Source organism: Colletotrichum fructicola (assembly GCF_000319635.2).
Source record: "Colletotrichum fructicola Nara gc5 chromosome Unknown KSG_Nara_v1_contig01, whole genome shotgun sequence".
Classification (NCBI taxonomy): domain Eukaryota; kingdom Fungi; phylum Ascomycota; class Sordariomycetes; order Glomerellales; family Glomerellaceae; genus Colletotrichum; species Colletotrichum fructicola.
The window spans coordinates 8,174,450-8,195,995 of NW_027094051.1; the positions used below are offsets into that span (position 1 = coordinate 8,174,450).

A 21,546-nucleotide genomic window follows, 5' to 3' on the forward strand; every position below is an offset into this window, starting at 1 on the left:
ACACAGCTCGCACTGAAATGACTGATGGCCGACACCGACACTCTCTCACACACACCTTGGCACACACACACACTCGCCGGATACCTAACGGTATGGACGCCTTTTTCTCTATCAATCACGCGCACCACCGCTAACAAGGCACTGGCCGGTAGACACACAAGCCCTTCTCAGGCTCCAACACGTACCAAGCGGCTCTGATATTCCTCCTCGTGCCACCCATTCTTTGCTGCTCCTGCGAGAACGGCTCAGAGGTAGCAGCCACTGGGCGAGCGGGACCACCAACTCAACAGTCGGAGGGGGATCCCTGCAGCAAAGCGCCTTGGCTCCAACAACGCCAGCCGCCCTTATGTCATGATACCGTCTCCCATTGCCACGCCCACCGTTTGGGTCCGTCCAAGGGTGTCAATCAGGGACGTGCCACCACGCTGCCCCCAGGAACCCAAAGCCACTGCTGCCAGCGCCCTCCCAGCGTCCGACCGTACATCCTGACGATGCAGCAACAGTGCTGAGATTGGCAGCTTGATCCCGGTGACAGGAGGTTGGCAGTGGTTGGCAGGCCCGGAAAGCAGTGCAAACATGCCTATCGCTCCGCTACCGCACCGCATAGCGCCATGTCATTACGGAACCCTGTCTCCGTTTGCACCTCCACATCCTGCGCTTAGGGCCCCAGATTCTGACGGAGCTGATTCAAGCAGAGGGGATAGACGGAATCTGCGACTCCTGTTGCGCCATCAAGGGACCTTATGTGGATGGGGCTGTCGATTTTGGTCATTTCTAAGCAACATGGACACCAAGAAAAAGGCTCACTGAAGCTCGGTCACCGATACGGATGTTTTTGGCATCTATTCGCTTATTCATTGAAAGCCCTACATGTCTGCGGCGCCGAGAACTCCGTCTGTGTAATTCTTGTCATACACCAAGATATCGCGTGAGTAGCACACCTCTGTCTACGCCTTCAGACTGTCCTTGCCGTCCTCAAACTCATTAAAATCATATTCGTCAGGGTACTTGTCGAGGTGTTCCCGCAGCTGCGTCATCTGCTGCTTCAAGTCCGGCGTCAGCTCTTCGTAAACATCTTCAAACATGCCCCGAATGGGCGGCTTCTTTTCGTTCTCAGCCTCCTTGAATGCCTTCAAGATCTCCCGTCTCGTGGAGTCGCGGCACTCCTTTTCCTTGTTCTCATCCCACATGCCCTTGGCCTCCATCCACTTGCGCAACCGCGTGATCGGGTTGTCCCTCCGCTTCCAGTCTTCCACCTCGACCCTGGCACGGTAGGCGAATGAGTCGTCCGACGTGCTGTGATGGCTCACGCGGTAAGTCATGGCCTCGATGAGGACGGGCCTGCCCCCGTTCTCTAGCGCCATCTCACGCGCCTTCTTGGTGGCCTCCCGTACGGCCCAAATGTCGTTGCCATCCACCCGGATGGTGTCGATGCCGTATCCCAGACCTCTGCTGGCGATACCGTCTCCCCGGTACTGCTCCAGTGTCGGCGTTGAGATGGCATAGCCGTTGTTCCTGCAGATGAAGATGACGGGACACGACCGCGTGGCGGCGATGTTGAGGGCGGCGTGGAAGTCGCCCTCACTGGCGGCGCCCTCGCCAAAGTAAGCCGCGACTACTCTCGGAGGTATCGATTGGTCCTGCATCCTTTGCATCTTCAATGCGTACGCCGCCCCCGACGCCTGCGGCAGCTGCGTCGCCAACGGGGACGAAATCGTGTGCTGTTGATCGAATGGTCAGTCACGGCGAGGCAGTCAGGGGGAATGGAGAGGCACCCACAATATTTAGCTCCTTGCTACCGTAGTGCACCGGCATGTTCCTCCCTCTTCCGGGGTCCTTTGAGTTGGCGAACAGCTGGTTCATAAAGTCCGCCGTCGTGAAGCCGCGCTGCTTGAAGACGCCCTGCTCGCGGTACTGGCAGAAGATGACGTCCTCGGGCGTGAGCACGCTGGCCGAGCCGACGCTCAGCGCCTCCTCGCCCGCCGAGACCATGTAGAAGCTCAGCCGGCCCTGACGCTGCGCGTCGAACATGATGAGGTCCATGACCGAGATGAAGACCATGTCCTTGTACAGCTTCACGACCTCCTCCTCGCCGAGGTCCGGCGTGAACGAGTCGTCCACGATGGCGCCGTTCTGGTCGACGACGCGGTAGGTTGGCACGGCCGGGTACTCGCCGGGCGTCTCAAACTTGAGCGTGCTCGTGAAGGCGCTCTTGACGGCGCCCGGGAAGGAGACGTGGTTTGCGTTGGGCCGCTGGGAGAGGCTGCTCGCAGCTCGGCTCGGGGTTGCTGCGAAGGGCATCGTCGCGGTCGCCGGGGAGGCTCGTGGAAGGACCCCGCGCAGGGGTGCACGGCGAAGCATCTTGCAAGACCTCATCTCTGCGATTGAACAGACACACGGCACTCTCAAGAGACTGGCAGCAAGGGAATTGGACACTCAATCCCACGATAACAAAAGAGGGATCGAGGGAGCGGGAAGCCGAGACATCTAGCAGCAGCGGCTTGTTCACGACGGCGGGAGTCGTCTATCGTCGGCCGGCGCTGCGACGTCATGGCTGAGCCGAAGGAAAGCGAGCCGAGCTGCCCTTCGTTTATCTCCTTATCCGCAGCGTTATCCCCCGGCCCAGTCCACCCGTCCCATGCCGCAACCACCCCCGCGCCCCGCGTGTGGCAGGAGCCGATAAGGAACCGAACGAACCTTGGACAGGGGAGGTGATTGCGAGATGCATCGTTATTTGGGCGCTGATATTAAAGTTATGTTTTCCCCCGTGCTGGATACACCTGTCTGGGGGGCGCTTTTGAGCTCAACTTTTTCTACTGTTTGAGGATCAAACTGACAGCCCGTCGCATAAATGAGGCTGTTTACCGTTTTTAATTGCGGCGAGTTTATGTGTCTTGCTGCGCTGTCGGTACGGATGCGACACCGTAACGGTTCTTCGGTGAAGGCCGCAGACCGAATATCCGATGAGCATGGATCGTGAGAGTATTTGCACTGACATTGCGATGCATCCTTCACATTTGCTTCTCAGCCACAATATGGATGATTAATAGCGTTGACCAGAAAGCAAACGTTTGCCTCGATATGTTAAGGGTATCTAGTAGGTGTAACGGAATCCCTTATTCTCCCAGTCCGTCTTATCCTGTCTCTCAGACTCGAGGCCAGCCTGGACCTTGTCTTCCGGAATACCATACTGTGCGTCGCGGCGCATGTTCTCAAAAACACACAAGACGTAGTATGCCACGCCCGACGCGGCCATGAGGGCAAACGCGAACATCATCGCGCCGATGCCCAGGGGGTATCTCGGGGCCTGGCTGGAGAGGAAGAGCTGCGGTCCGATGATGTTTCCGATAGCTACGACACAAGATCTATCAGTCTCATTCTTAAACGCTCCAGCGAGTTGATTGCGACTTACCATAGCATACGGCGACAGAGACACCCATGAAACTCTTCTTTGTCGCGCCCGCGGTGTTTGACGAGTTGAGACTCAGCATAAACACCCACGGAACGTTGTAGAACCCCATGATGTACACGCCCGCTGGGTTCTCATCAGTCTCATTTTTCTATACGATAGCAGTCCCTTTCCATACCTAGCGATGCGTTGCGCGCAGAAGTCACATCAAGGGTATGCACCATCACAGCGCCAGCGAGACCGATGAGGGCAGAGATGATCCAGAAGAAGCACCTCAGGTTCTGCACAAAGTGCGAGATGGCGGTCAGGACGGCGCCGGCCACCATGGCGACGGCGGCTTGCGGCGTCGCCATGAGCACCGTCTTGGTCTGGCTGAAGCCGTACCCCGCGATGATGAGCGGGTTGAAGTTGGTGATGCCCGCGTTGGCGATGGCGTAGCCGATGCCGCAGGCCCAGACGCACCAGCACTTTGGGTCCTTCAGGGCTTCGACGATTTGTTTCCTGTCGAATTTCTGGAGCCTTCTCGTTAGCAATGCTTCCTCTCTCGTTCAGACAAGGAAATTCCCCTGTCACCTACCTTGTGGTTGTCGACACCCGTCTGGTTCTCCGCCAGACGAATGATGACTGCCTTCTTCTCCTCTTCAGTGAAGAACCAGGCTTTGGCAGGGGAATCCGGCAGGGCAAAGAAGATGATGAAGCCGGTGAAGATGGTGACGGCTCCGTAGATGATGAAGATGTACTTATATCAAATTAGCAGCATTCAATTTCCAGTCCGTGAACAGCACCCACCTTCCATGTAGACAACGACCCCTTGATGTTGCCGATAGCATACGACAAGATACCGCCAAAGACACCAGCAAAGGTGTTGTGCCAAAGCGCAGTCCGGAGCGGCTGCTCCTCGCGGCGGTACCAAGTCGAGTTCAGCACCAACATGCACGGCAGCAGGGCCGCCTCGAAGATTCCGAGAAGCACGCGGATGGTCGCCAGCCCGGCAAAGTTGTGGCAAGCCGCCATCAGGCAGATGGCGGCGCCCCAGAGAATGAGGCAAGCACTGATGTACTTTCCGATGGGCACCTTGGTGATGAGCCACAGGCTGGGCAGCTCCATGGCCAGGTATCCAAAGTAGAAGATGCTGCCCAGCCACGAGTACTCCTGGCCCTTGAGGTTGGCGTCGGTCCTGAGGCCAAAGATTGCGGCAAAACCGAGCGCGTTCTATGCCAATGCCGGGTGTCAGCTGCTGGCATCTAGGTTCGGTTTGGCGGTTGGCATCGTCTTACCTTGTCGAGGAAGGCCAACGTCATGCTGATGACGAGACAAGGCAGGACCACGAGATCCGTCTTCATCAGCAACCGCCTGTTCACTGCCGGCTTCAGCGACTCGGATTGGTCGAAGGGCACTTCATCGTGAGAATCCTTGAGCACTGCAGGCTCCGTCAACTTGCTGTCGGCCACCGGTTTCGGGTCCATCTTGAAAAGTCGTCTCCAACGGTGTTAGATGCGGGAAATGCAGAGATGCCGTGTAAGTCGAAGAGACCTCTTATCGTACAAAACGTCGGAACCCGCTGGCCGAATCGAGATAAGGAATGAAGCCGGGTAAAAGACTCAAAAATAAGAAACGAGAGGAATCGCCATGAAGGCCAAGATATTCAAAAGGGTATGCGCAGATATTTCATCTCGCCTTCTCACATCATCCATTATCTTGGGTAATGGAAATCCAGGTTGTCGTTTTCGATATGGAGAACGCGTTCAACACTGATTGACGAAATCGCACTACGGGATCACGCAATCAGTATCGGTCTCCACCGAGACGACGTTCGGTGATTGACAGAGATATCTCGGACCAGTCCGAATCCGAGTCATGGAGCAGCGCCCACTGTCCGCGACATGGATGATGTGGAATAATATGCCGATCGGATTATTGAGGAATCTCAGTCAAAGTCGGCCGCCATCCGCTCGGTTGATGCTTTCAACGATGAAGACAGAATAAATGAACCGTAACAAAACCTTTGGATGGAGTTGTGTAAGTCGTTGAGTTCAATCAATATCACACATAGTCTCTGGGATGTCCGTCAGGTATGAATGCTAGATAAAAGCCGGGAGCAGTATTCAAATGCCATATATGTAGTCTTGGTATCATATTATCGGTCATTGAGCGTCGCTTAACAGAAATTCACAACTTCAACCGCTTCAAGACACTGAGGTCTCGAGGTGTCTCCAAGTCGGCCAGGATAGCCTCCCTCGGCCTGGAGACATCTCGCGTCACCTCCGCTGCGTACAACTTCTGAATGGCCGCAGTGACAGGACCCTTGTTTCCATCCCCAATCTTCCGTCCATCGACCTCGGTGACATGGATCTGTGACGGGAAAGTGCCCGTGCAGAACGCTTCATCAGCGCCATAAACCTCGGTGAGCGCAAAATCGAGCTCCCTGACAGTGATCCCCGCAGCGCGGCAGACGTCGATAGTCTTTTGGCGGGTGATGCCCTGCATCTGGTTGTCCTTCGTCGGCGCCCAGACCTCATCCCCTCGCACAATGAAGAAGTTGACCGAGTTGCACGTCTTGACGAAGCCCTGCATGTCCAGCATCAACGCCTCGTCGACGCCCATCACGTTGGCACTGACACAGGCCTGGACGTCCGTGGCCTTGGAGATGTGGTTCCACTGCTCGTCCTTGACGTCGGGCGGGCCGCGACGCACCCAGGTCGTGCCGAGGCGCAGGCCACGCTCCTTCGCCGCGGGGTCGACGGCCTTGATCTCGGGGATGATGACGATGAGCGGCAGGCCGATGTTGACGTGCGGGTTCTGGTAGGGAGTGGACTTGAGGCCGCGGCTGACGACGAGGCGGATGTGGACGTGAGGCTCGTCGCCCATGTCGTTTGCGTCGATGGTACGGTGCAGCAGAGATAGGAGGTCGGCCTTTGTCAGGCCCAGGTCCATGTACATGGCTTTTGCGGATTGGAACAGGCGGTTGATGTGTTCCTTGGCGAATTGGATGCGACCCCTGACTGCGCGGATTCCTTCCTGAGTTTGGAACGTCAGTTTGGATATGTTATGAAGAGTTCAGGGTCAAATACCCAAATGCCATCGCCAATTAGAAAGTTGGAGTCAAAGACTGATACCACCGCCTGGTCTCTTGGAACCAGGCGGAAGTCATTGGTAACGCCATCGCGAATACCGACCTGTAAAGCATTAGCATTCCCAAATTTTACTGTCAACGAGAGTGACTTACCAGAATGGCTGCGTTTTTGGGATTGAGAACAGAGGTGTGGCTATTGGCCGCTTGGCTCTTCGGTTGAGACTCAGACATGGTGTCTTCGATGGTCCGGGGTGACTGCCAACGTGGTTCGATAAGCTCTGTGAAATCTGTCTTGGCGTCTAGGTCCGAGTTGAGTTAGAGAGGCTCGCAACTGATAACAAGACTTGGTTCACATTTATCTTCAGAGGTTGCCCGGATTCGCAAGTTCAAAGCTGCAAATAACGGCGACAAGGGCTCGGTCGACACCGAGAAAGTGCCTGGATTTGGCCGAGTTTGGCCCCGCTCTGCTCGGCCTCCACCGCGACTCCTGACTCTGGGGAGCGTCGCCGTCAATAAACCCGATAAGCCCGGTGGATATCATGAACCGTCATTTCATCTGTCACCCGAAAGTCATTTGGGCCGCTTATGCAATTCCACTAGCTCATTCCTGCTGGGCAGTTTGGGTTGGTTGGAATTCGTCCAGGAACGAACCATACCACGCCGTCAGGCCGTCGTCCAAGTTGACCTGGCTGCTGTCGAAATACCCCGTGACCTGGTTGACATAGGTTTCCAATCCCTCCCCTTGGAAAAAGAGCTGAGATTGCATGTCGTCCGGTTCGAATATGCCGAGGGTGTCAGCAGTACCAGCCGGCGGCCTCAAGTCCGTAAAACGTGTTTGAGGGCTCGTCGGTTCCCAGGCCAAGGGCCCGTATACTTTGAGTCTCGCGGCTTGCAGAAGATCGCGGTACTTGAGGAGATAGTCCTCTTTCATCCAAGCAATGCCGCGTTCAATAAGATCGATGCATGCAGCCACGTCGTTTCCATGGGCGTGGAGCACGTGTGCATCGGCATCTCGAGCCATAGTCTTGGTGTGCCTGAAAAGATCGTTAACAACGACGGCACAATATCGGTGACATTGAGGAGACTTACCAATCACAATAAAGCCCAGCCAGTCCTACCATCAGAACTCCATGCACATGACGGAAACATCGGCAAACGGCACCTATGCCATGCTGGGTTTCTAGCTTCAACCATTGGCGTACGGTCCCAGATACAGCTCGAGAGCAGATTTCGACCATCTCCCGTGATGGAATCATGAAGGTGGGCGATGGCCGATACATGAGCAAGAGAAGAAGGCCGTACTCGACCTTCATCTCCGAGTATTCCCGCGTGCCCTTGACGTCCAGACCTTCAATATCTCGCTTCCAGCTTTGTAGTTCTTGTTGAATCTTCTCGATTTCATCACAAATTTGTTGAAACGTGGCCTTGGACGCCCGGCCATCGGGTCCTCTGGCGATATAGACTGACTCCAGCACACGGCCGCCGATTCGGCGTAGTCGAACTAGATGGTTGAAGAGTTGGACGTTGAGTCGGTGAGCAACAGGTGCCGCCTGTGCTTCTGAGCTCGAAAGATTATCCAAGCTGCTGAGCATCGGTTTTGGCGCGTCGATTGCGTGTTCGCGAACAGACAAGACTCGACCGGTGATGACCGCGACTTGCCTCTCCAGGCTGTATATGCACCACCACGTACGGTTACGGATTTCCGTGTCTTCGGCACTGAAACTGCCCGCAGACGATGACCGGCGATGAAGACCCATCTCAATGGCAACAGACATGGCATATCGACTGAGATGCCAGAGGTCATCTCCATGACTCCTCACATTCGAATTCATCATCCACAGACTAAGCAGAAGTATCGAATGTAAACCTTGGAGGTCCCGCGAATGGTCGTGGAAGTTAAGAAAGAAGCGCAGACCGGTTTGGAAATAGTCAGCCGGGCTGTTGACGTCCAGCATGCGGCGGTATTCCGGGCTGCCAGCCGAGTGTGAAGATGCCAGGGCAAGAACCATAAGGACCAAGAACCTTTGGTAGAGACTGCATCTCGCGGGGTCCTCGTATAAGTGGCCGATGGTGCTTCTCAGAAAGGGAAGCGAGATGAATGGCCACCAGAGGTGAACTCGACGGATGTACGCAGCAAAAAGGAACCGCGCAATCGGCTGAGGCGGGAGTGCGGCATTGTTTCGGAACAGGTCCTGGTCTAGAGACGCGGATGAGAGCTGGGTATTCGGCGTGGGTGGTGCGAGATTGATTTGTTTGAAGAAAATGCGGGCAAATGTTGAACCCGTTGCACTGCCCACTGCGGTTATAGTCAATACGAATAGTGTCAATAAAACTCAGAAGCGACTCACTGTATATCCTGTCTGCGTAGCTATTTGGTCTCCCAATGGCCAAGACGCCAATCTCCTCTGCCTCTTTGCGCACGTCGCCAAAACGACTGACATCCGGGGCCTCGGCAGGCTGGGTTTCCGCATCTTGGGTGAGGCTATTGATTGTAGCCTGTAAATCCCTGATCTTATCTTGCAGACTCTTCACAGCAGCATAGGAATAAGTAACGCGCTCCGTGATGTTGCATTGCTCGTTGTGTTTCTCGCAGGCCGAGCATTGGGGGACTCTCAGGTCACACTTTGAGCAGTCAATCGCTTGGTTCACAAGCTTCAGTCGAGGCGCAGGGGTTTCTCAAACCTTCACTTTTCGCGCGTGGCATCTGCTGCAGGCTTTAGAGACAGTGGGCGGGAATTGTGCATCCCAGCTCGGATCCATCTGACGTCGAAGGCATTCGGTAGGTGTGGCCAGTGAAGATGTTGCCCACCGACGCCGGAGGGGGCCGAGAAGAGCCCGTTTAAAGGAGATCGCCTATTTTTCCTGTGCTATATCGACTACTTTTCCTGTGGCTATTCTACTTTATCGTCGTACTTCAATATTCGTCGTCGCTTTAATAGTCGTTATCGCTTCTATTATCGTCGTCGTCGTTATCGTCGTTTTCGTCGTCGTCGTCTTCGTCGTTATCTTCGTCGCTACTACTATCGTCTCGGATAAGAGTGATGAAGTACATAGGAAATATAGCCGCGCAGGCACAGGAAAAATAGGCGGTCTCGTTTAAAGGACAGTGCAGAGAGTTACAGGGGCTAAATGAGTGTCGTCGCTGCTTTATTGCCGCTGTGTAAGTTGCGACAGTCGTCTGCAATGCAAACGAAGCATCTAGACCAATATTCTGCCGAATAAAGCCTTCAAAATACCTTGAGTATTCTGGCATTATGCTACGAAAGGGACGCAGAAGTTGTCTCAGGTTCTTGAGGAGATCAGTCTCGACATTTCGAGGTTTCGATGCCTACAGCGGCGAGGGACATTGGCCCCTGCAATGAAGCTCTTTATCAAAGACCCCACTTGCCGTTATCAGTAAGTACGCGGATTGACGGCGGGGTGTAAGTGAGAGCAGCGAGGCATCTCGACGACCGTTGCGTGTAGGTGAGAACTCAAGGAGGAATACACACGACGTTTTCGGACGTTATTCATTTCCAAGGATGGCAAAGAAAAAAAAAAACATCAGACCCTTCAGCGCAACGCGCGACCAACACAACTCCGCGTACCTAGCAACTGCACTCATCCCCTCCTCCACCAAAACTTGAGCTCATCGTCAACCTCACACAGCCAAGCACCTTTTACGACTAAACACCACATCAATACTCAATATCCCCCTCGGAACACATAAAAATGGTAAGCCCGGCGGGAAGAATTGCTATTCTGGTTATTTTCATCACGCTGCTCCTCTGCGTCATCGCCTACTACGCCCGTCACCAAGTCCACACATTCGCCAAGTTGCTCGCCCAGCATCGAGCCCACAACAAGGAGCGCGAGGGCACTGAAAACGAAGAGACTACTACAGTCACCGCGACTGCCACTGTCTAAGGTGAGTCCATTTTTGTTTTGCCGAAATTCACATGAAGCATCGAGGTGATCGTCCCATACCCCAGCAGATGTGGCTTGACCCCATGTCCCAGGCCCAGGAAACACCATTCTAGCGTCGCACCAGCCACTGTGAATGCTCCACCAAATTTTCTATCGAGAGAGCTCTTGATCGACTGACTTCCCGGATACCCAGGACCACCAGCGCTCCCTCACGACCACAGCCATTCAGTCACGATGGCGACCAGACGAGCCCTCCGCACGCCATTGAGCGTGCGCTCACTCTCCAACCAGTTCTCCTCCCCCCAATCGCTCTCCCGACCCTTCGCATACGCCTCCCGATCCATCAACACCGACTCCTCCGCCAATGGCACGAACAAGACGACACACTTTGGTTTCGAGACCGTCCCCGAGTCCGAAAAGGCCGACCGCGTCGCCGGCGTCTTCCACAGCGTCGCCGACTCCTACGATCGCATGAACGACCTCATGTCCTTTGGCTGGCATAGAGTATGGAAGTACGTCTCTTCCCCCTCCCTCTTCCTCTCTCCCACGACTAACACACATGCCCCCCAAAGGGACCACTTCGTCAACTCCCTCCAGCCGGGCTTCTCAGCAACCAACCCCCCGACCCCGCAACACATCCTCGACATTGCAGGCGGCACCGGCGACATCGCCTTCCGCATGCTCCACACGGCGCACAACATCAACCGCAACCCCGACGTCCGCGTCACAATTTCCGACATCAACCCCTCCATGCTCGCCGTCGGCCGCGACCGCTCAAAGTCCCTCCCGGCCTCCCAGCAGGCCGCCCTCTCGTGGCTCGAGGCCAACGCCGAGAAGCTCCCCGACGGCGCCGTCCCCGACAACTCCGTCGACCTCTACACCGTCGCCTTCGGCATCCGCAACTTCACAGACATCCCCGCCGCCCTGCGCGAGGCCCACCGCGTCCTCAAGCCCGGCGGCGTCTTCGCCTGCCTCGAGTTCTCCAAGGCCGACGACTACCCCCTCTTCAACGCCGTCTACAAGCGCTGGTCCTTCAGCGCCATCCCCCTCATCGGCCACCTCGTCGCCGGCGACAGGGACAGCTACCAGTACCTCGTCGAGAGCATCGAGCGCTTCCCCAGCCAGACTGAGTTCCGCGACATGATCAAGGACGCCGGCTTCGTTGTCGCCGGCGACGGCTACGAGAACCTCACCGGTGGCGTCGCAGCCATCCACAAGGGCATGAAGCCCATCAAGGCGTAAGCGGGAGGCATGATGACGTGAGGAGGATAAAGAAACGAACGTGGTCTGAAATCGGGGAGGCAGACGTGTACAATGCTGAATCTGTACTAATAAGAAAAGAAAGAAATGATGCTGCTTAGACGGTGCGGCTGTCAGATAGACTCCCTACACACAAGATGAATGTAAATGAGATGGCCGCTGGCCTTGTACAACAGTACCTTGAACCTATCCGGTGACCAGTGATGGCGTGCAGATCTCACAGACTGACTGTATCGCATCACAGGTCAACGGCAACAGGACATCGGTCGCAACAAAGGACCAGAATACATTAGACAGCATGAATTGCCTCTATCTGAAGCCCACCGGACCATAGTCTACCTCACCATCATCATCATGAAAACGGACGACAGGGGTAAATACTAAATCTGGCTTTTCTCTCAACTCCACCGAAGCCGTAAAGCCTTTTATTTCTCATCGACGAAGAACTCCTAACATGGAAAATGGGAAGCTGAGCCGAGGACCAACATCCCAAACCGAGAGACCTTCCCCACCTATTCATCTCATTAAGGTACGCGTACAAGAATTGGTAGCACTTATTTTCTTTGCCCCCCCTTTCTCCCTTCATAACCGAAAAAGAATAATCGTGTCCTTCATTCCCCTGTCTTCGAGGGGCCAAACTTGACCATTAAGGCTGCAAGGACGTCATTAGCCTTGGACAGACGGCGGCGCTTCCCCGATTCCGAGGAGCAAGTGCCGCCCTCCGCAGCACTCTTATCAATGACTCTGAGAGAAGAGTCCTACTCCGCCGGTGTGGCGGGGCCGGGGGCAGGTGAAGCTCCACCATCACCCTTGAGTCCACCTCGACCACGGCCGCCACGTCCCCGGTCGCCTCCACGGCCGCCTCGACCACCTCCACGGCCACGGCGGTTGCTCTCAGAGTCACTGGCTCCACCGGCACTACGGTAGCCACTGCCAGTGTTGGCAGAGTTGCTGCCGCCTCTGCTGCTTCCCCAGTTGCCGGCACCGCCACGGGGCTGGAACTTGGTCTCGCGATGCTGGAACACCTTGACAAGGGGACGAGAGCGGTCTTCCTGGGCGCGGGTCTTGAGGTCCTCGGGCAGGCTGTTAAGGGCGGCGTCACGGTCTTCGACAGTCTTGAACTGAACCACCTTGTTCGAGTTACCCCACTTCTCAATCTTGAGAATCTTCGCCTTGTGTTCACCATCGAAGAGATCGCGCGTCTGCTCTTCGGAGCTGACATTCATAATGAACAGTCCGATGATGTCTTGAGCGGGAGTCTTAGGTGCAGGCGAAGAGACGGGGTCAGGGCCGTGGGCTGATCCGTTGGCAGCCGCAGGCGCGGGACGCTCATCCTTGGGGGGCACTGCGGGCGGTGCAGCAGCGGCCGCGGGTTGAGGGGTAGCAGGCTTAGCAGGGGGAAGAGGTGTGGCGACAGCAGGCTTGGGAGGCGCTTGAGATGAGGGTTGTCTGCTGGTAGGAGGGGGAGCTGTGCTTTGGGTCGAGGGCGGGGCGGGAGCTGGGAGGTTTCCGGGAGCTCCAGCTGGGGCCGAAGCCGGGACAGGCGCCGCCGTCTTAGCACCCCTATGTGAGAAGTTGAAGCCCTGCGCACGCATCTCGGTTCCGATACGGCCGTCTTGGATCTCAAGAACCAGGTAGCCGAAGGCGGCATCTGCCAGGTTGAAGTTCCACATGTTCTTGAAGGCGCTCTCGTCGACCTGACCAAGCTGAGCTTGGCCTGCGACGGGTCCGCCGAAGGGGTTGCCACCAGCGGCCGTGGTAGGCATTTTCTCCACGATCTGGAGGGCGTTCTTGAGCAGGTTCTGCTGAGCCTCGTTCTGGGAGATGGCGGGCTCGACCTCACCCTTGACAGTCTCCCAGACGTCGTTGAAGGAGGCCTTGGAGGCGGCAAGCTTGCCGCGGTAGTGGTCGAGGGTAGGGTTGACACTGAATTCGTTGTAGGAGCTGCCATAACGGAAGTGAAGACCGGCGGAGATGGAGAAGTCAGCCTTGAGGGTGACGGAGAGCTGGTTCAGGATACCCTCACGGGCGGGAGAGGCGTGGGTGACGAAGACGCGGGTTTCGGTGGGGTCGTAGACACGGTGGGCAGTGTCGACGAGCTCACCCATCTGCAGGAGAGTGGTCCACATGGTGCCCTGGCCTCCGGCAATGGTGGTCCTACCTTCACCATTGTCGAAGAGCTTGTGCATGACGACAGCACCGCCAAGACCCAACAGACGGAGCTTCACTCCGCCAATCTCCAGGAGCATCGATCGGGCCTCGTCGATGATGTGCAGGTTGTGAACCTTGTACTCGCCGGACCGGAACTTCTCGAGAACGCGCACATCTTCGCAAGCACCCCATACGGTGTATACGGGAACATCGAGCTTAACCTCGCCGCTCAGAAGCTGAGACAGCTGGGAGAGGGGGAGCTCGTGAGGCGCGAATCGGCTCTTGACTGGACCGGGACCGCCCTGTTGAATCTGCTTCTTGATATCCTCGTGGATCAAAGGCGAGTACTGAGCAACATGCTTAAGGGTCCTTGGTACCAATGTCAGAATGACAGCGGTCGGGTGTGGATTCGCGGAGGGGTCCTTACTTTTCAGCGATTCGCTCCAGGGAGGTGTCGTCGTAGAAGCCAAAGTCGCCAGTGTGGATGATGTGGTCGGCTCGTGCTTGTTGCGCCAGGTCGTTCAGAGATCGGAGGTTGCCTGTGAAGATTAGGTCAGATTGAAGCTCTACAGAGGGAGCGGCTTGGCCCCGTTTGGTGGGATGGCAACGAACCTCGGACGTCAGCTATGCACAGGACACGGATTGGGCCAGTCTGGAGAACGCGACCCTGGTTGGGAAGGAGCGGCGCGGCGCCGGGGTTGATGGAAGAAGCTCCGTTGGGCATGTAACCCGGGTTGTTGTTGTATGGACGAGGCTGAAGGGGCGATGACATGTTAGCACGTGTCTGCGGAGGGACGGAGAGAAGCTATCGACGCCCCCAGCTCCGACGACATGGCAGCGCGACAGTGAGAGCAATGACGCAAACGAGGAGCGCAAGGACAGCGGGCGGTGTCTGACGAGCTGTTTCGTCCCCGGCAGATGACGATGAGGTAGGACGAGAAGGGGAACTTACAGCAGCCATGCTAGGTGGTTGTCCAGGTAATCGCGAGATGAAGTCGGGACTGGAGACTGATGCTGGAGGAGGGGGCAGATCGGTTGGGATCGGGGGGTTTCGTAAGCGTCTGGACCGGGTGCTCGAGTCGGGAGGTCGAGGGAGGGGAGGTTTTGGGTATCAACGGAGATGGAAATGAGGTTGGAAGGAGCAGACGGTGATGTTTGCGACGGAGAAAAGAACAAGCTCCCCTTACAAGGCTGGTGATATTTTTCTGGAGGTCAAGGTAGGGAAAAGTGCCAGGTGTAGGTGGAAGCAACGAACGGACGAATTGGCGCCCTGCCACAGGAGGCTGCCCTTGCCCCAAAGGGTTTAGCGCGGCTGGACAGAGCTGGCAGGGGCTAGAATTGCTCCTTCCGCAGAGCACCCGCCGCCCGCCTTGGACGTCTTCCAGGTTGTTTCCCGTCTGGAGCGGACAGCGGGACGCACCTACGCTGGAGAGCGCTGGCCACCTCCAGGCACAGCGGCGGGGCTCAGGCAGCGAGCCCGCCTTCCTGGTTGCGCGCGAATAACCTACACCAGCCCGCCCCAAGCTGGACCTCTCAGGGAGAGACACATGCACATCCCGACGTCAGGAGCTACCTACCTAGGACTCAGCTCACTTCTTGCACAAGATGAGACTGCAGTCTCTCACTGTTCAATGACTCCATCTACAGCCTGTCTCATGGCAGACAATGATGGCATAGGCAGAATTTCTTCATCCTCTTCACCTCACAGGCGTGGTCACAAACATCTCACGGATCCGGGCGAGATCCCTCACAGCAACATCATCCATGAACGTCTCGGGTAGGAGCAGCGATATCCCAACGACAACGACGACCGAAGAGCGAGAGATCCACCGTATGCTGTGCAACCTTGAACTGATTCTTCTTCCTTGCGCCTCTCAATGGAACCTAGGTAGCCTCCAAAAGATCCGCCGCTATGCTATCTGTGTACATGTGCTTCAACAAACTCCTCCACCCACCACGATAAGCCGGACAGAATAGTAGATGTGATGGGATATAACATGACGGAAAAATGGAGGCTGCGCAAAAAACTTCTCGAAGCAATCGACGCAGTCCTCTTTTGAATATATGACGCACTCGCACCCCCGCAAACTCCGCCATATGCACACACATTTGGATTATACAGAGCCACAGACCAAGATCGCACACCCGGCCTGCATCTGGCGGGAGCGTGTCCTCCCTTCGCAGCTTCACTTGCCTTGCTCAGGCGCCAGGATTACCACATGTCGTCTCGTCCATCACCGCGGCGTCTGCCGTCGTCACCGGCATCCCGCCCGTACTGATCGTGATAATACTGCTTGCCAGGCTGGGGATCGTAGCTATCAGGGCCGTCATAGCCATCGCCGCGTTGCATGTCGACGCCATGGTCGTACTCGTAGATCTGAGCGTCGTCGACGTAGTCAACCTCGTCATGAGGATGGTCGCCGTATTGGCTGTCACCCTGTTTTGTGTCAGTGTGAATCCCACAAGCAAGCTTTTGGTTCAACTCACGCGATGGTAGTCAAAGTCGTACTGGCCCTCCTGATCTTCAGCCTCCTGAGCCTGCTGCATCTGCTGTTGTGCCAAGTATTGCTCCTCCTGCTCCTTGCGCCGGCGCTCCTCCTCGAGCCGCCTCTGCTGCGGCGACTGCGGGACTTGCATCTGGGGGTGCATGGCTTGCACAATGGCAAGGTAGTTGTACATGAAGTTGCTGAGCAGGACCTGACTCATCAACGACCGACGCGGGTTTGCGAGTTTAATGTGAGCCATCCGATAAATCGCTCTCTCCTCAAGCAGCGGGAATCTGGTCCAGTGGTAGTCCACATCGGGCTTCAAGGGCCTGTACGGCACCTCTTCCGACACGCGCAGATGCTGGTTCTTCTTGCTGCTGCTGTCCTTTTCGCTCTTCTTCTTGCCACCGCCGAAGAGACCCGAGAACAAGCCTCCTTCCTTCTCTTTCTTGGATTCTGTCTTGCGGCTTTCCTTTTTGCGCTCCTCGGCGAGCTTGTTGTCGACGTTGTCACGATCCACAATGATGCTCTCTCTGCCCTTGACGCCATCGATCGAGTTCTGCAAAACGTCCAGTCGCGCATTGTCTTGTGTCTTTTCCCCAGAGTGCTTCTTCTTCTTCTCCTCCTCCTTCTTCTTCTTATCCTTATCATCACTGCCGCCCTTGAGCCATTTGGACCATCCGCCCGACGACTTTGACGAGGAGACACTTGCAGAGTCATCGTCTCTCTCCTTGCGCAGCTTTCCTCCAGTCCGCTTCTCTTCTGGCTTCTTCTCCTCTGTAGGTAAGGTGGGAATGAAGGTCAACGTGTCAGTACGGTTAGCACCGCTGCCAGGTAGGGATGACGGGTGAGAGGACATGTCATTCAGGCTTTGGCTAGAAGCATTCGCTTGCTTCATCATCTGCGGCTGTTGCTGCTGCGGCGATTGCGGCATCGTGGGCGTTGTCGGGCTTGGGGCTGAGTGCGCACTCTGGGCCGAGTGAGAGCTTTGCACCGAGTGAGCTGAGCCGGGACGCAGGTTTGAACGAGCAGGAGGCTCCTCCATAGACTGTTGGGATAGAGCCGGAGCATTGGCATGTTGCGACGAGGACGACCGCTGAGGGAATTGCTGGCGCTGGGCGTTTTCTTCAGTGACAGGCGACTCGACAATGGAGGGGACTGGCTGTCTCGTGTCTGCTGAAGCCGACGACTTCCTTGTAGGGTGCTGCTGAGGCTGTTCGGAACGTGTGTTGGTGGGAGACACGGGCTCCTCGATCTCAGATGACGTTCCATCGGAGCCGGCCTGTGCTATGGGCGAGTCCTGGGAGAACTTGTGCTGCCGTCGTACAGAGCGGTTTGGACGGGAGAAGTTCTCCGACACAGGCTCCGACTGTTGGCGAATGTGAGTGGGCAGCTTGGGCACATCGGGCACATCGGGCACATCGCTCGGCAGAGGCGGGACACTGTCCGCCGAGTCAGAAGAATCCATGTGCCCGTGGCGATTGGCGACACGTTTTGAGAAGGGCAATCGGTCTCCGGATCGGACGCTTCCGTTCTTTCGGTACGTCGTCCTTGTTGAACGGCGGAGTCCCATGCCCGGGGCAACTGGCAGGATCGGCATGTCTTCGGCGCCACCTTCCGACTGGGTCTCCTTGGAGAGCTTTTGTACTACCTTGGAAGGGTCCTTTACAAGTTCGCTGAGGTCCAGTTCGGGAGTCGAGTAATCTCTGAGGGAGCTCTTTCGCGAAAGCCTCTCGGCGCCGTCAATGTAGCTGGCCCCTTCTCTGGTGTCTGAAGCATCAATGCGTCTGGATAGCATGCTCTTCTTTCGTCTCAACCCACCACCGGAGTCACTCCGGTCAATGCTGCCATCGCTGGAAATAAAGGACTCCCCTGACCGGCGTTTAATAGTATTGACTCTGTTTTCCAAAAAGTTCTTGAACTCTGACGGCGCAAGCTCGGGATGCACAGCTGCGGGCACCCACAGCAGTCTCGAAGGATCGTTCTCGTCGTCGTCTCCAGTTGGGGCAATAGGGGGCATGGGCATGAGGGAGAGGCCCGAGAACGGCAGCATGTCGGGGTCAGCATTATTGCCCACATCCATAGACATACGTCTCAGGGCTTGCAAGTTGCTCAATTCCTGCGCGATGTCGTTCGGGTTCTCGATGTTGCCAAGGGGAAACTGAGAGGACTCGTTCTTGACGTCCCGCAGAGAGAGGGGGGGCGACTTGGGACCATTCTGTTCGAACGACATGCTTCGCTGGCTAGGGGAGCGCGTAGGCAATGTCTGGGACTTTTTCAGGGTCGGAGTGCCGTTTGGTGCCATGTTCAACCCCGTCTTGTCAGAAGCCGAGCGTATCATTTGCCTGCGCGGATCTTCCTCGATGGGCTCTGGCTCGGGCTCGTACTGGTCAGAGTATTGACCCAGCATGCTCATGCGTTGATCGTAGTTGTCGTCTCCGTAGAGGGTCCCAATAGCCTCAGTCACATGGTGACTGGGGTCTGAAATTGACAGCTGGCTGGCATGACCGCGTCGACTCGCAAAGCTGCCACCAACATCGGCGCGGGGTCTAGATGAGGTCTGCATAGGGGGCAACGGGTTAGCGACGACTGTGATGTGGAAGAGGAGCGCAGAGCCACGAGCCGGAGCGGCCGAGACTGCCGTCAGGTGGTGAAGATGGAGAGGCAGTGACAAAAAGTCTGGACGAGAATCACGGAGCCTCCAAAGTGCTGGGGAGTATCGGGGCGAGGGTTCGTGGTAGTGGGCGACGCACCATCATCTAGAAAAGTGAAAGACCCGCAGGGAGGCCGAAAAGCCAGCGATTCCCTTGAAAACACCACTTGTCTGGCAAGTATCTCGTTCTGAAAGAGTTTGCCGGCAAGCTCTCATGTGTCTGGGGTAGGTGGTAGCATAGGCGCGGCGAGACTCGGGGAGGAAACGAGGGTCGAGGGGGCGAGTTGTTGTTGCGGGTTGGGATACAGATACATGTATCTATTCCAAGGTTGGTCGCGGTGGTCGGGATCGCATGCGAGGGTTTATTGGAGCGGTGCGCAGGTGCCCGGGGTGTACGTGACTGGCGATAAGGATGGAAAGACTGGAGTAGTCGACCGTTGCGAACGAGAGAAAAAGCAAGCGGTAAAAGACTGTTGGGAGCGCGGAATAGGCGAGGACAAGGACAGAACAGGCCAGGACGGGGCACGTCGTCACGGCGGGTAGACGGTTGGCGTGCTGCTGCTGTGCTTGTTGTGGTTGTGTTGTAGGAGGTAGTAGTAGCAATAGCACTGGCCGTGGCAGCAGGAACCGTAAGTGGTGGTGGTGGTGGTGGTGGTGGAGGATGTAATGAGTGGTGATTGGCGGTTGTCTAGTTTTTGGTGGTGGCCTTCATAGGTCTAGGTACGGATACAAAGTAGGTAGGTAGGTACGAACGACGAGATGGTAGTAGATGCCCAGTCCCTTTGCCGAACGCTGCTTGTTGTTCCGCCGTCCAGTCTTTTTTGGGTTTTCGGGGCCTTGGGACTTGACTTTGGGGTCCAGGTGGTGGTAGGAAATGTCTTGGGAGAATGGGATTGGGATTTCCGTTCGGGCAGTGCAGGCGCTGGTGCAAGTCAATTCCACCCCCTACTGCAGGTGAATGTACTCGGAGAACGGACAGAAGACACAGAGCGAGCGAGAACGATGGACAGGCCGGGAAAGCGGCGCTACCAAGGTCGAGGTCACGTCGTGGAGATCAGGTACTTGGGCCGCCAGGTAGCTGGATACCTTCTGCAAATAGGTACACGCGCCAGAGGGCCAGACCGACCCCTGACGATGAGCGGTCGCGGGCTGCCGCGGGTAGGCGGTCTGCTGGGACCAACCAGGTGGAGGCAGCGGGCGACAAGTACCGAGTACAAGCCAATGGCAGCGCCGGGCATGTACTCCAGCGTGAGGGGCGCCACCCAGACTGCATTAGCGCAATCAAACTGGGTGCTCGCTGCTTTGCAAAGCGGCCAGTCAAAGTGGTCTGCCGCGAATGGGCGCCTCCCTGTCACGTGCCCTGTCTGCCTGCCACTGGTCCGTCACTCGTCACTGCTGCCTCTGCCATCTGGTGAAGGTACTTTTTACAAGTGCGTGCTCGTCCTGGTTTTTGAGTTGGTCTTTTGGAATGACTAGCAGGGCCGGCACTAAGGAATACCTTAGTACAGATTGATAGCACGCTATGGAACAGGGAGAGAAGACCAACAGATCAATCAGTCTTGGTCCTTCTTCTGCCTGCTTTCTTTTTTCTTTTTTTTTTATGAATCGATGGAGGCCATGGCGCGAACCGAGGAACGAAAGAGGAAGGAACGACGGCGGGAAGGGATGCAGACGCTTGAAGCAAGCAAGCACTCCCACGCTGGAGACGAACGACGAATTGCCTTTCACTCATGCAGCTGGCACATTGCAGTCAGTCAGGTACCGGCTCAGGTACACCACATTGATTGATGGACTGCCCTCCTCGGGTCTGTGGCCTGAGCTAAATCCGTACCGTCCGTTCCCTTACGTACATCATGGGGACAGAGCCCCTGGCTGCGGCTTGCGAACTGACTGGCTGCCGTTATGCCATGCCCATGGAGAACATGCAAAAGCGAACGAAGGAACCGGGGGCCGCCAGCAACACGACACGACAAGACACGACGCGCGACAGTCATCAACGGAACATGACTGACAACCGCTGCCTCATTTAAAAGAACTTCGTACCGCACATTACGCTCCCAAGCCAAGACCACACTGACACCGGATGACGAGGCAAATCAACTGCCTCCGGCTGACTCTACTCTGAAAGCCAGATGGCGACCCCAGGGTTCGGATATTTGAGTGGGCGGTGGTGGTCGTGTTGGCGTGGATGATGCACCGCACAAGTCGTTCCATCAACGCCGTCAAAAGAAGAGACCAGAGGAACTCTGCTTGCACAATCCGGCGCTCGGCCGTGAAACAAGAAAACGAGATACGAAGTCTACACTTTTTCTGTACGCGTCCTTCTCTAACCAGAGCTGAATCCGAAGCTGCTCTCTTCCCAAAGCATCTCTTGCGCCCCTCACTACCACGACCAACTTCTGGCCCGCGCAAGGGACACCCGATCAAAGAAAAGAAGCTCATGATGTGCAACCGGGACCAACGTCACTGGTCCTCTATTTGCGGAAGCTTCTGCCGTGTATCAAGTCCCGACTTAGCCTCTGCGGCGACGCATGGAATCGATGCCTCTCTTCAGCCGACATCTCTGATGGCACCGCGTTCTCGCCTTTCGGCCTAGCTCTTGGTCGCC

The 21,546-nt window shown here is 56.3% G+C and overlaps 6 protein-coding genes across 6 annotated transcripts; 1 reads left to right on the forward strand and 5 right to left on the reverse strand.

The window, feature by feature from the left end:
• Positions 1 to 947: 947 nt before the first annotated feature.
• On the reverse strand, positions 948 to 2,301 carry CGGC5_v002331 (2-oxoisovalerate dehydrogenase subunit alpha; the record flags this gene model as incomplete). Its single annotated transcript, XM_032035325.1, has 2 exons — positions 948 to 1,721; positions 1,780 to 2,301. 2 exons carry the CDS (start codon positions 2,299 to 2,301, stop codon positions 948 to 950), a joined length of 1,296 nt encoding a protein of 431 aa, XP_031885588.1.
• A 793-nt stretch (positions 2,302 to 3,094) lies between these two features.
• Positions 3,095 to 4,875, reverse strand: CGGC5_v002332 (putative transporter; the record flags this gene model as incomplete). Its single annotated transcript, XM_032035326.1, has 6 exons — positions 3,095 to 3,351; positions 3,413 to 3,535; positions 3,588 to 3,921; positions 3,987 to 4,148; positions 4,199 to 4,621; positions 4,687 to 4,875. The coding sequence occupies 6 exons, from the start codon at positions 4,873 to 4,875 to the stop codon at positions 3,095 to 3,097; spliced, it is 1,488 nt and encodes a 495-aa protein (XP_031885589.1).
• A 703-nt stretch (positions 4,876 to 5,578) lies between these two features.
• Positions 5,579 to 9,242, reverse strand: ilvE-2 (putative branched-chain-amino-acid aminotransferase; the record flags this gene model as incomplete). Its single annotated transcript, XM_066150947.1, has 8 exons — positions 5,579 to 6,427; positions 6,481 to 6,585; positions 6,636 to 6,781; positions 6,836 to 6,919; positions 7,134 to 7,516; positions 7,572 to 8,778; positions 8,831 to 9,104; positions 9,165 to 9,242. The coding sequence occupies 8 exons, from the start codon at positions 9,240 to 9,242 to the stop codon at positions 5,579 to 5,581; spliced, it is 3,126 nt and encodes a 1,041-aa protein (XP_066009866.1).
• Positions 9,243 to 10,622: 1,380 nt separating this feature from the next.
• CGGC5_v002334 (2-methoxy-6-polyprenyl-1 4-benzoquinol methylase) lies at positions 10,623 to 11,630 on the forward strand (the record flags this gene model as incomplete). The annotated part of the gene is made up of 2 exons (XM_032035329.1): positions 10,623 to 10,900; positions 10,961 to 11,630. The coding sequence occupies 2 exons, from the start codon at positions 10,623 to 10,625 to the stop codon at positions 11,628 to 11,630; spliced, it is 948 nt and encodes a 315-aa protein (XP_031885592.1).
• Positions 11,631 to 12,406: 776 nt separating this feature from the next.
• CGGC5_v002335 (Uncharacterized protein) lies at positions 12,407 to 14,760 on the reverse strand (the record flags this gene model as incomplete). The annotated part of the gene is made up of 4 exons (XM_032035330.1): positions 12,407 to 14,168; positions 14,227 to 14,338; positions 14,412 to 14,553; positions 14,752 to 14,760. 4 exons carry the CDS (start codon positions 14,758 to 14,760, stop codon positions 12,407 to 12,409), a joined length of 2,025 nt encoding a protein of 674 aa, XP_031885593.1.
• A 1,251-nt stretch (positions 14,761 to 16,011) lies between these two features.
• Positions 16,012 to 19,044, reverse strand: zds1 (the record flags this gene model as incomplete). Its single annotated transcript, XM_032035331.1, has 3 exons — positions 16,012 to 16,236; positions 16,287 to 18,845; positions 19,039 to 19,044. The coding sequence occupies 3 exons, from the start codon at positions 19,042 to 19,044 to the stop codon at positions 16,012 to 16,014; spliced, it is 2,790 nt and encodes a 929-aa protein (XP_031885595.1).
• Between the last annotated feature and the right edge of the window lie 2,502 nt (positions 19,045 to 21,546).